This window comes from Opisthocomus hoazin, chromosome 15 (assembly GCF_030867145.1).
Source record: "Opisthocomus hoazin isolate bOpiHoa1 chromosome 15, bOpiHoa1.hap1, whole genome shotgun sequence".
NCBI classification, from domain to species: Eukaryota; Metazoa; Chordata; class Aves; order Opisthocomiformes; family Opisthocomidae; genus Opisthocomus; species Opisthocomus hoazin.
Window position 1 is genome coordinate 15,882,823 of NC_134428.1, and position 13,294 is coordinate 15,896,116.

At 44.6% G+C, this 13,294-nt stretch overlaps 1 protein-coding gene across 2 annotated transcripts in view; it reads left to right on the forward strand.

The window, feature by feature from the left end:
• The first annotated feature begins 6,520 nt into the window (after positions 1-6,520).
• XYLT1 (xylosyltransferase 1) overlaps positions 6,521-13,294 on the forward strand; it is a 218,439-nt gene continuing 211,665 nt past the window's right edge. For both annotated transcript variants that reach the window (XM_075436455.1, XM_075436456.1), the window contains exon 1: positions 6,521-6,968. In XM_075436455.1, the coding sequence (XP_075292570.1) occupies positions 6,738-6,968 (231 nt within the window). In that variant the 5' untranslated portion in view covers positions 6,521-6,737. The remainder of the gene's footprint in view (positions 6,969-13,294) is intronic.

Here is a 13,294-nt window from a genome sequence, read left to right on the forward strand (position 1 = left end):
TAGGCAAAATGAGAGAGTATTCGAATGTTCTTTAAAAAGTTTGTTTCCAGCAAATGATAGTGATGTCTCAAATAAAAGTTTAAACACATGGAAAATTTTACATGTGACTAGAGGAAGAAATCTCTACACATACTTTGCATTGGTATGTGTTTGTAATAAATGTAGTGTAAAAAGATCCCGGCTGGTGTTTTGAAAAACTGACTAATCGTGCACACACAATCTCCAGTGTCACTCTTTGTGAAAAAGTCTCTTTTTTTCTTCTCCCCTTTCATTTTCCTTTTTTGGGTACCAACTGTCTTTGCATCAAGTGGGAAGAAAAAAATAAAAAAAAAGCAAAACCCAGAATGAAAGCCTAAGCCAAAGAAACCAGTTCCTTCAGCATCTAAACAAAGTGCTATTTGCAACAGTCAGTGGCTGGTTCTAACTTAGATAATCCAAAGTAGGTCACCTTCATGAGTCTTCCAGGCTTTCCAACTTAGTAACTCAGAAGGAGAATAATACAATTTTTAGTTAATGAGAGAACATCAGAATAAAGAACTGCAGGAAGCTGTGAACTGCAATATCTCTTTACCGAAGACAGAATGCCACATGGCAAGAACAGATGGATAATCCTTCCATGATTGTCCGCGACCACTGGCTGAAAGAAAAAGCTGTCACAACACTGAGGGCTGTATATGAAGTACATATACATGACATTTCCCCACATTGGTAGTAAAAGTTTATATACGCTAAGAGATTATAAAGAAAAAGGGACACTTTAATGTGATGGTGAAGGGAGTAATTGTTCCATTTTCCTTCACTTCCTGAAGTGGAGCATATGCCAAGGTCCTGAACTAAATTTATCTCTCAGAAAGAAGAAGTAATATATATGCCACATATGTATGATGTATTTTATGTAAATTGAACATAGAAAAGTACCTGGGTTTATTGTCTTTGTCTATACTGACCCAGAAGTGATAAGTAAGGATTATTTATGTTGCTAATTTATAGATACTCTTACTAGAATGAAATGTTGGTGTTAAAAATTTGGCTTTTGCATATACGTTGACACCAGAGTTTGCATTTGCAAACTATTAAGTGGCAAAATGGAACAAGACCAGATTAAGAATGGCTTGCTGGAATCTTAAGTTTTACAAAAGCAGCAGAACTGAAGGCATTTCTTGCACATAATGATCACTTCTCCATTGACTTTAGCTCTGCCAGTGCACGCTAAGAGAGAACCTGGCTTTTATAACTCACTTGGAGAGTAGCTAGATTTAAAATGAGTACACAGCAAGGAATCTTGGGGTTTTGTTGGTTTATGAAAAGAAGAGATGGAATAGTGAATATTTGTGGTACAGTATACCTGAGTGGTGTAAACCATAAAATGACTGAATTGGAGAACACAGAGTAAGTTAATAACAATGCTGTGGTTCCAAAAAAATCAAGATACATTTCCCCTACCTTTAAAGTATAGCAAGATGCCAGTGTTTAAAACCAAAAAGCAATGAGTTGGGAACTTTTTGCAGAGCAGTCACTGAACTGTAGTCTGAAATGGTGAAATTTTCATCAGCCCCTCAAAGAGTAATTCCCTACCCTGTTTCACTCTTTCAGATTTGGCGCGTAGACCAGTAAGAGTGCCAGCCTCCCAGGACAAAGGTGTGTGTCCTCCATATGCACAATGCTTCACTAAAATGATTAGGGTTGATATGTTGTTCCTGCTAGGGATAGAAGGAAAAGAAAAAAAGAGAATTTGCCACTTCAGGGGAGAAGCCCAAACCTCAGGAAGATACCTCTACTGTTACTGCAGATTACTCAGAAAACACTGCACATGCTCGTGGCCTATTTTCAATCTTCTCTATTTCAATAGTGCATTCCTTAGGTGCTATGATTTTTTTAAATCATAGGAATATACAGAAATTTGCTAATTGTTCTATGTTCTTCACAGATTTTCTTTTAAGATTGAGTATATTAGAGATACCTATTCCTAGACAAATCAGTTCATTCCCAGATACGCCTTTTTCCCCGTCACCCTGATAACACATATCTGAAATTTAAATTTTTATGTGATAGGTACGACTGTTTTTAAGAAAAATGCAAATCTTCACTCTGAAATAACTTAGTCTTTCACTGATTACAGAATGTGCTTCTAAACCGCCTGTGAGTCAGCCTGTGAGTTGGAGTTCAGATAAGCCTGTAGTGTTTGCTCACCAGACGGACCATAAGCTCTCCAAAGTAGAGGAAAGGATATTGCTCATTAACATCGGTCTAAACTTCTCCTACTTCTTTGTATAAAGTTGGGTTACTTGATTCAGCTTTAGACTATGTCTATACTGTAATGAGGAGGAAATGTATTTTTACAACGGGTTAGGTAAATCTAGCAAAGTAGATCAGAGTAAAAATTTTACTGGAACGGAATATGGTTTGCTTTTTATATCATTCTACGTAGCCAAGATTGATACCCACCTCCTCTCAAACACACTCAGGCTGAATTCATATACCTATGCAGAGGTAAAATATATTTAAGACAATAGTCTGTTAGGATTTTAGAGCAAATTAGCCAAGACACATTAGTTATCCTTACTTAAAGCACCATCTCTTTACAGTTCAGTGCAACCATCATAATACTTGTCTATTAAGAATCAAATCTGTTTTTTCTCTTATATAATTTGTGCTAGGTACTAACAGTGTCAAGTAACACGGGCAACAGCAGGAATTTTCAGAGTGCTAACTCTCTCAAATGTCCTCCATGGAACCAGACTAAATATTTTCTGATGCAACATAGCTCACTCGAGCTGCCACTATTCTTGAATGTGATAATAAGAAAAGTCCATTTTATGCTTCTGTAATTTCTGATTTTAGTTTGTTCTTAGGATTTGTACAGTTCAGTTTTTAAGCTGTGATTTTTTTTCATCTTCAAATTCTCAAGAAGCTCAGCCTTGCCATTTTTACTTTCCAGTTTGAATCAGTACAGGAGAAATTAATTAGTTAAATTATCCTCCTTCATACTTCTATTTGGCTGCTGTCTTTAGCAACAGAAGAAGGATGTTTTGAGCAGTTAGCGGTCATTGGTCATAGCACAGTTTTAAAAATTAATGCCATACCTACTGCACTCTTCTTTCCAGATTTTACATAATCTCTATAAATACAGGGAAAGGAGGATGTTGCTTCTCTCCCTGCTCCGCTTTTTCACTCAGTGCAGAAGTGTCTCATGCTGAGGCTCCCACCCGTACACAGGGCTGACTTTACACTGAAGACTCAGATCTTTATGGCTTATCAGTTATTGTGGTTTGGATATAAATCTTCTCTGGAGATGTGCTTTCAGTAGGACACACGTGAGACTGAGCATGCACTGCTGTTCCTCACTGCCTTCTCAGTCACAGTAATTGTATACATAGGTTAGGAAAATCCACAGATATTTTCTGGTATAAAAATTGTCCCTGAGAATTTGGAGGAAATTTTCCAATATGCCATAAAAATTTTAAGGAACATGGGTCACAATTTGGTCATAATTACTGCTGTGTTCCTTTTATAGAGAGTAGTGTTGCCCTGTGCTAAAACATTGCCTGGCTACAATGTTGCTTTTAAGGTTTTTAGCCATTTTAGGACATCAGTTTGAATATGTCTCCCATTTCACAATTAGGTACGCAGGACCAGAATCAGACCCTGAGGTCTGTGGCTCTTTGGAGCTCTTGGTGATTTGGCCTGTTCAAAGTCTACTTTTTCTGGCTCCCTGAGCACCTCTTCCCCTGTAAAAGCCCAAGGGAAGGCTGCATTAGGCAACCGCATGCTAAGATCACAACTTCCTTTTGAAAAGGAAGGCACTTAATCCTCAGTAGAAGACACTTTTATTTGTTATCAGATTTGCTTGAGTGTATTTATAATGCCCAATTATTTGATGGTTTGTGTTTTGGTTTCGGCTGCCGCCGGCAACAAAAGCGCCACGTGGCCGCCCCTCCCCCCGCCGGCGTGCGGAGGAGAACGAGAAGAAAGAGGCAGAAATCGGTGGGTCGGGATAAGGGCAGTTTAACAGAACAGCAAACAGAGGGAAACAGGAACAACAACGGTACAGATAAGGAGAAAACACAACAACGAACCGCACGACCCAGACAGCCGCTCTCCCGCACAGCACCAGCGCCGCGTCCCCCCAAGCCACGAGTGAGTTCCCGCCGCGCCGCCCCCCCCCCCCCCACCGGAACCCAGCGTGACGTCACAAGGTATGGAATACCCAGCTCTGTTTGGCCAGGTGGGGTCAGCCCCCACCCCCCGGCTGTGCCCCTTCCTGGAGTCCGGTGAAAATTAACCCTGTCCTGGCCAAACCCAGGACAGTTTGGAATAAAAATTACCCATCAGCTGCCCGAGCTGTGCAGACTCTGTCAGAATATTCAAGAACACTTTGACTCTTTTTAGGTTTTTTGTTCAAACAGCTCATTTCACTGTACTGTGTGACCAGCAAATCCAATGCATGCGCAAATGGTACGGAAGCCTGGCACTGTCAAAATTTGTTATCACAGGCTCTCTGCCCATAAAGAGCAGCTTGCTGTCACCACAGATGGCAAAAATGGACACTGTCCCATTGCATAAACTGAAGGTCAGCCAGATGATGTTCAGCCTTCACATAGAAAGAAGCCTTTCCATGCTGACCTTCCTGGAAGTTACTAATGATGTATTCTGACCTCTCCATTTAGAGACACCTTGAAGTCAGTGATACTCTGATGGCGACCCTGTTTGAAACTGCATGTGTGTATTTGGGCCTTATTCAGATCTCACTACTCTAAATGTGAGAAGTAACTGCACTGAGTTGATGGTTTTACACCAGGACAGTTGCTATGAAGTGAGTATCCAGCAGTGTCAGAGGACAGTACAGGATCAAAGAGCCCAGGAACCACTGTGTATGAAACAACACCATGCTTTTTTTCTTGAGGATACAATTTCCCCCTGGACACTCAAAATTCATGTGTTAGGAACAACAGATTATTTATTTCTAAACCTGATTATTTCATCAGATTACAAGATTATCATGAAAAATTTATTGTAATATTAGAAAGCCTGTTTGTCCAATCATGCTGAGCTCTGTAAAGCTAAATACTTGCACAGTGCTTCTTAGCACTAACCTGCCACATACTTCATCTGCTTCTGTAACACTGCAACAAAAGATACATACTGTGAAATTTTATTTGTAGCCTCACTGGTTCATGAGGAATATTCCCTTAATAAAGGATGCTTCTGAATTTTACTACTTGTTTCATTGTTCTTCAGATCAGAAACTAAAGCACTTCCAATGCAAACAAAATTCTGCTGGTCAATGCAAATCCTGCCTGGCTGTCATTTAGAAAAAGCAACTGTCCTTATCAGAAGATACTGTTTTTCACCTTTGGATTTGGTTTGTAAAGTAGAATTAGGCTTACAAAAAGTGGCACTGTGCAGACACATAAAAAAACCCCCTCCCTACTTCACTACTATCATCAGATAATGAGATCTTTCAGATTAGTAAGCCAATACCAGTATGGGAGAAAAAGGCAACTGAAGTCATCCATTACATACTGTTTTTGAGACACTGGGCATTTAATTACAGTCACCTTGTGCCTATGTCTGGTACTTGCAAACCTCACAGGGCTGCAGAGGTGTTGCACCTTGCTCTCGTTCTCACTCTGCTGAGGTCAAACGCTGCCAGCGACCCTTTTGCTTCAGAAAAAAATCTCAGTCTTGGGGGACTTGGGCCATTTTTTCATGCCAGTGTCATACCTGGGGACTGATGTGTCTTTAAAGGTGTACCTATGCTGCAAGCAGTCAAACCACCTGGCCATTGGCAGGGCCACGCAGACTGAGGGCCCCGCTGACTGAACGTCGCCGTCGGATCTGCTTGGAGCAGAGTTGGAGTAACAGCCTTTCAAAAGTAAAGACTAGTCAATAGCTACACGGCAGGGAAATTAATGAGTATATGCGGAGTTGTTGATAAGCTGTGGAAGTTTGTCGATTTATTGACAAAATTTTCTTTCATTAAGGAGTGCAAGCTGTGCTGCCTTTTTACTGCGGCCATTTTTTAATACGACCAGCTGAAATGAAAAAGCCCCATCTGAAAGGGCCGCAGGTCAGGTCGGCGCGAATTGGCTCCAAGTCAGTTAAAAACAAAAAAAAAAGAAAACGGGCCGAACACCGACTTTCACGGAGAGATAGTCTCGCCGGTCGGGAGCGGGGAAAGGCGGGAATCGGGCGCGAGGCGACGAGCGCGAGGTGGCACCTGGCGCCGGCCGCCCGCCTCGCGCCCATCGCCTCCGGCCCGGTTCCCGCCCGCCGGCGCGCGGCAGCTTTCCCTCAGAAGATGGCAGTCGCCGCCCGCCCCGGTTGCCGCCGCGCCGGCCGCCCCCTCCCCTCGCCCGCCTGCCGTGAAGGCGCGGAGCCGCCCCGCCCGGCCGCTTCCCCTTACGCAGGGCCGGGGCTCGCTCGCCCGCCCGCCGGCGGCAGCAGCAGCCCCCGCTGCCGCTCCTCCTCAGTCTCCAGCCCACCCTCCTCCTCCTCCCTCTTCCTCCGCCAACCCCACCCCTCGCCCCGGGCTGGCCCGGCCGCGGGCTGCTGCGCCGCCAGAGCTCCCCGCCGGCTTCCACCATCCCCACGCGCCGCGCACACCTCCTCCTCCTCCGCCCGCCCTCCCTGCTTCCCCACCTCCGCCCTCCTCCTGCTGACGTCTGGCTCTGCCCGGCTGAAAACTCCGTGCGGCGGCGGATGCGGCGGCTCTCGGGAGCGCGGCAGCAGCGAAGATGGTGGCCGCTCCGTGCGCCCGGCGGCTGGCGCGGCGCTCCCGCTCGGCGCTGGTGGCGGCGCTCACCGTGCTGCTCCTGCAGACGCTCCTCGTCTGGAATTTCACCTCCCTCGACGCCGGCGAGGAGCAGCGCGGCGGCGCCGCCGGCCGCGAGAAGCGAGACCGCAGCGGAGAGCAGCGGGCGCACCCGCAGCGCCGCGGACCCGCCGGCCCGCACGGCAAGGCGATGGTAGGCGCGGGCGGGGGGCGGCGGGGGCGAGGCGGCGGCGCCACCACTGTCTCGCGGCATTTCTCCGCGCTTCTGCGGAGGGGGCTGCCCGGGGGGGGGGGGGGCGCGGGGAAGTTGGGGCGAGCCAGGCGGGGTCGCCCAGGGCTCGCGCCCCCCCGGGCTCGCGCCCCCCCGCCCCGCGTGGGCGCCTCCCGCCGCCGCGCAGGTGCCGCGGTGCGGGTCCGGTGCCGCCGCGTGGGCTCCCGCCCGCGGCCGGGGTCCCGGCTGCCGGCACGGCCAGCGGCGGAGGGGCCGTTCGGCGGGAGCGCCCGGGGCCGCGGCTGCAGCGCCGGAAAGCGCATCCGTGGGATCCTCTGCTGTCCCCAGCGCCCCTTCGGCGCCGCCGGCCTCCGCAGCGGGCGATCCGGCATCCCCGAACTTCGCTGGAGAGCTGCCTGCCCGGTGTGTTCCCGAGGGCTGATTCTGCTGCTGCTTTATTTTTTCCACCTGAGAAACGCACGGGCGCTGTTCTTTGTTGCACAGCTCTATCGGGCCCGGTTGGTGACAAGCGATGAAATCTAATGCAATCATTTTATTAACCGCTAAAAACTCAAGGATACTGAAACTGTGCCCTCTCGTCCTATCGCTTATCATTTCTTCTGCAAGCTCCCCCGTTCTCATGTAACTGACTCAGGCCTGAAACCGCAGGGTGTTGCAAAGCTGGCCTTATTGCCAGTTGGATTTCTGCATTTTCTAGTAGGCACGTGAAACAGCAAATTAACGGTGTCCGTGGTCAATTAATGCAAACCTCAGGATTACACGTTAGTGTGTACCACCGGTATGTAGTATTCTTCAGCTCAAGAGAAGCTTCTTTTGCTTTTCATTTAATTCTTCTAGCGATAGGTTTGTGTTAAACAAGTGTTGCTTCTTAAAGTATATGTGCATATTTTCATCTGTTTCTGTATTTCTGTTTACATCTTGAGAGCGAAAGCAAGAGCTTGGTGTTCAGAGATGACTTATCCTCATAAATGACTGTGGGTGTTTTGGCCACAGAAAAGCTGCAGAGAACTGTGCCCTGAGAACATGAGTGGTCTCTCACTAACAGTTGGGACAACTTTCTGAAAGGTACTACGGACCCATCCAGTGTGTGTAGACTCTGCTGTGCTTTCTAGATGTGAAAATTAAAATTCTTGCTTACCAAGATCAATTTTTGTCTCTTCACATAATCTTACCCTGATACTTGCCATGTTCATAAACATAACTATCCAGGCTCCGCTATTTTTCCTCTAGTACTCTGCCCTCTGTCTAGTCTATTATTCTTTTGTCTTTCATTCTTCTCCAGCTTTTTTCCTTCTTGTTCATCCCAGTGTGGGTTATCAAAGATTGGGTGCTGGTACCCAGGCAGGCGGGGGGCTGAGAGGGGGGAGGCTTTTACCCGGAGCTCCGACCCCACTCCCCAGCTCATTGGGCTTTCTAGGAAATAATCCGCTTCCGAGGGCTCTAGGACGGCATCACAGCGAGTATCGTCAGCAGTTGTCCTACAAATGTCCTGGCACGGAGTCCAGTGTGCACCCGGTGTGTTGGAAAAAAAAGCCGAGTTTGGGGAGGAGAGCTAATTGTTTCCATGCTGGTGACGTGCAGATGTAGAATATGATTATTTTTATGCTGGCTGTTTTGAATCACACCTTTGTGCATACAGATTTGATCAAAGATTTGAAGATGGAGCACTGGGGTTCTGAATAGAACACATGTTTTGAAACACATGCTGAGTGTACCTGTTTTCCCCTCGTTATCTAAATGACTAGTAAGGATCACACTGAGCTGTCCCACAATGTCTGACATTGGTATTAAAAAAACCCCAACGAATCCAACAATGCTCAAGACAAGTGGCAGCATGCTTGACAAAGTGCTTTGTCAAGAGGGGATTTGGCAATGCTTCTTCAAGATGACTATATGGTACTTGTGGCTTTGCTTAACCTACACACTGGAAAGTGGCTGCCATCCTTAAGATTACTTTGTCAGAATACAGAACCCCACACTTTACCATCTGTCTATTGATTCAAATGTGTGCTTGTGGAAAAGTGAAGGGGAAATTGGATTTGTGCAGGTTTCTGCCTTAACAACCTGGCAGCTTGCTTAAATTGGTAGGTGAAGTTCCCAGGTGCTCCTGAAATGCAAGTACTGGTTTATCTAACGCCACCGGTGTTGCCTGTATCTGAGGCAGGCCCAGTTTTGACTTCAGACTCAGTTCATGAGGAAAATCTGTTTAGTGGAATTACACAATACAGAGTCGGTGTGAAAGAAGAATTTTTTTTTTTTTCTGATGCTTTGTTTCCACATCACAGTGCAATTTATATAATGCCGGAGAAAAGTTGTTATCTGAGTTTCCCATAGTGTGTGTATGTCAGATTGTTTTGCAACAGTTGGAGGAAGTGGCTGGTGTGAATACAGTAGTGCAATTATATCCAAATGTCTTTGGGTTAAGCGCATCTGAGAGACCCCACAGGGATTTTTCAAATATTTCAGTCTTGCATTTTAATCAAAAAAAGAGTATTAATGTGTCTTTGGTCTGTTAGTGGAATGGTGTGTTTAATACATCTTTAAGGAGATTTTTCTTGAAAGGCTGCTAAATGTTCGTCTGTGACATACTACTTTATCACTTTTTTCACTTTGGACAGTCTTGAACACACACGGACACCCTGCTAAGTGCCTTTGTAAGAGCCTTTATATTAAATAGTTCCGCAAACCAGATTTTGGACACTTAGCAGAAGGCAGCGCTTCTCAAACCTGTGCCTGAAAGTTGCCAGATGAGGTTACAGTGTTTTTGTTTATCTTGTTACTTTCTTTGTCTCTGACCTATGTACAAGACTGAAATGTTGGTACGTATTTTACTTTACTGAGCTGAAAATAAGTAGTGTGAGGATTTGGTAATTTGTATCTGTGGGGGGGAAAAAACATAATCCTCTGAACCAGTTGTTTAAGAGGTATTTAGATTTTTATTAAATGCTGTCATATATGTGTAATAAGCAATTTCAGCTGGAAAATGAAATAGCATCGTACCATAGTAAAAAATGTTGCCTTCTACCTGTGCATAATTGAATATGAATTGCCAATTTGGCAGGAAGAAACATTTTTGAATTGAGCTATTTTTGCAACTGAAAACACTTACTGTGCTAGATCCCCTGGCCAGCTACATCTGGAGCTTTCATTACTCGTAAGCAGTTTCCTGCAGTTGTTCCATATTTAATTAAACCAGCTTATAGATATCTTTAAAGAAGTTATGAATTGTATTGGTAGCAGTGATTTCAGTGGGTTCTTGCAACCTTATATGATTTTTGCAGCAGTTCAGCACCCTTTGCACAAGCTTCATTCATTCAGCAAAACTCAACCATCGAAGGCACGGAAGAATTAAGCTACATTCTGAGAAGGGGTTGATTTTTATGTAAGGGTGTCTGTGAAGTATGCAACAGCTTTTTGTGACAATACCATAAGCATGCTGCTTAGTCTTCGGCTTTTTAAATGCAGCCTGCTAGCGATGGTGAAAGGGGCTTGTTGGTGGATGTTGTGTGTTGGGAGCCTGAAGGGAAGAAGAAGGAATGCAACTCCCTGCTTCAGGGCTGCTGGTGGTGGGAGGGATGTGACAGCAGTGCATCTGCCGTGGTCTTAGCTCATGCCCAGCGTTGCACTCAGCCGCAGTTGTGCATTACAGTGATGTGCTTGCATTGCCCAGCTGTGGCCTTGGCCTTGAGTTGGGTGTTAAAGGCAATGTTCGTGGGTGTGTAATGCTCCATCGTGCCTCGTTGCACCCTGGAGTTTTCATTACTGCTTGTTTTACCATAAAGCAAAAATGCCAGTGCATTGTTAATGTGTCAGCTGAGTGAAATACAGCTCTTGTCTGCTGGTGTGGGATCAAAGCATTTCTTTAGTCTGGAATTTTGTGTATTCATGTTAAAGAAATGGTGTGTTTCTTTTAGCATGAAGCTGTCAAAGGAACCAAACATAACTATCAATAGCTCAAAGTGTTCAGAACTATAAAATGAAAAGAAAGTGTCGTGTGTTTGAGGACAGTGGGGTTTATCTGCTTTAACTCCAAGCAAAGGTTCAGCTAGGGAGGACAGTCCTGGTGATCACTAGTGCCCCTCCTCCTTGTTTTCATTTATGTAGTGGGAAATGTGATATTTCTTCTTCTCCTGGGAACATGGAGAGTGAGGCTGGGTCAACTGCTCCTCCATGGGTTGGTCAGCTGAATGTGCTCAAGCAGGTTGTATTTCTTTCTTGTTCCTCCTAGCTCACTTAGGTGGTGCATGCTGAGCTCTACCAGGTTAAAGATGCAAGAAGCCAAAAGTTATTACAATGTGTGCCTAAACTCTGTAATACCTGTTAGTTACTGAAACTAGGAAAGGCATCCGGCTGCTGCTCTACTCAACATTAACCATTGTAAAAACTGATCAGTTGTTGTAATGGAGTGCAAAGTAGCAGCAGCTCTGTAATGCTGGAGAAAACTAAGGGAATTGTACAGCAAAGAAAACCCAGGAAACTTTACTCCACTTTAGAGAAAGTCCATCAATCAAATATTTCCCCCCCACCTTTTTCAAATGCTTCCCCAAAGAACGGTGCAGATTTTACCTTGCGTATCCAGCAGAGGCTTGGTGTTTTTTCAGGTTTGGAAACGAGAGGGTTTTTTTGAAGAGCATTTGCCTCGGTGATGCTTAGATTCTGCAGGTGGATTCCCAGTGCTGTTTTGCCAAAGCCAAACATGCAGCCCGGACCTACCCTCTCCAGAGCATCAGTGCATTACCCATGTGGGAGGTACTTAACAAGTGAGTTTCTGCATAGCTCACAGGTGTCAGTATAGCACCTGCATTAAAGCATAGCTTTGCACTAGGGTGGTAGCACGGTGGGCATCGAAGGAGAGAGCCTCTGCCTTGGTCAAGGAACTGGGCTGCTGCTGGAAGACTCACTGTAATTGCTGTGAGTTCACTCTGCAAAGTTGCACTTCAGCATAAAATAATCTGTTTGGCTCCAGAAAACAAAGGAGATTTCAAGAAAAAAATAATTATTTCACCTCTATTTTATCCTTTTTGCCTGAATCGGTGAATGTTTATGTTCAGTATATGACGACACAACCAGATGGTACCTATTTAAACAGATTCCTGTCTAAGTAGCTTGTTTATGTAGACATGTGGCCTCAGTAATTTCGTCTCTGAACACAAGAAATGAGGGGGAAAAAGGTTTTCAGAAAAACTTCCAGACCTGAAAGATGCAAGGGAGATTAATGTGAGCTGAGCATTTACGTGTTAAACTTCAGTCCAGTGTGAATCGAGCTCTGGAAACTGGGTCCTCACTCATTTTAGCACATCTGCTGGTCTCGGTGAAACAGCTTAGTGAAGGTACCTGAGGTAGTGAATAAAATTAATGACATTGAGCTATTATGTGGCCAAAAATGATATATTTCTTTGAGAATGGGTCCATAGTACTGATTTGACCGTTAAGTACAGTTTTGCTTGTTAGCAGGAGCTTAATCACACTACAGTACAGCTTTAATAACAATTGAAAAGGAGAATGGAAACAACTAATCATTTTGTAATGGGAAAGGGGGGAGACAATACATCTGCAGCTAGAAGCTGTATAATGATTTTTACGAAGTCTTAGCACTTAACAAGGCAAATGTTAATAAAACAAACAAATCTTTTCAGTAATGGAGAACTAATGTATGCATTATTTAAGAAGAGTATTAGAACCAGATTAGATTGATGGACTCCTGCAGCAGTTACCTTGTTAAGCATCTTTTCTGTGGGGATGTGGGAAGGTATTACATGAAATGGATCTGCGTTAATTGGTTATGCCATCGGAAGTCTTTTTCAGGCCACTGGTGTGTTTTTGTTATGTTGGTTTTTTATTCTTTAACCTACGATGGGATTTTGCAGATGTTCCCTTTGAAATAGAAGTGTTGTGATTTTTTAGCAAGAGAAGACCAGCTGTTGTACAGGAGATATACAAATCCAATTTACTTCTTGTCAGCTATTGCAAAGTGGGTATTTTTGGTGTAAAAGACCCTCATTACCTGCCACATCTTGGCTGTCAGGAGAAATATTTTTCAAAATGCTTTTTTCCCTTCAGTATTGAAAGTCCGTGATATGTGATACAGCATCTTATTAGTGCTTGATGAAGGCACAGGAGAACAATAAAAGCATGAAGTGAACTTAATTTGTAGGAACAGTTAAATTATATAACCTCAAGGATTAATTTCAATCAAATACTTCCTGATTTTTCTTACAGTGTTAAAATTAGGTCTGGCACTTCACTGGAGTTTTTCCCAGTGACTCTTTAAACAGGATATTTTTTTC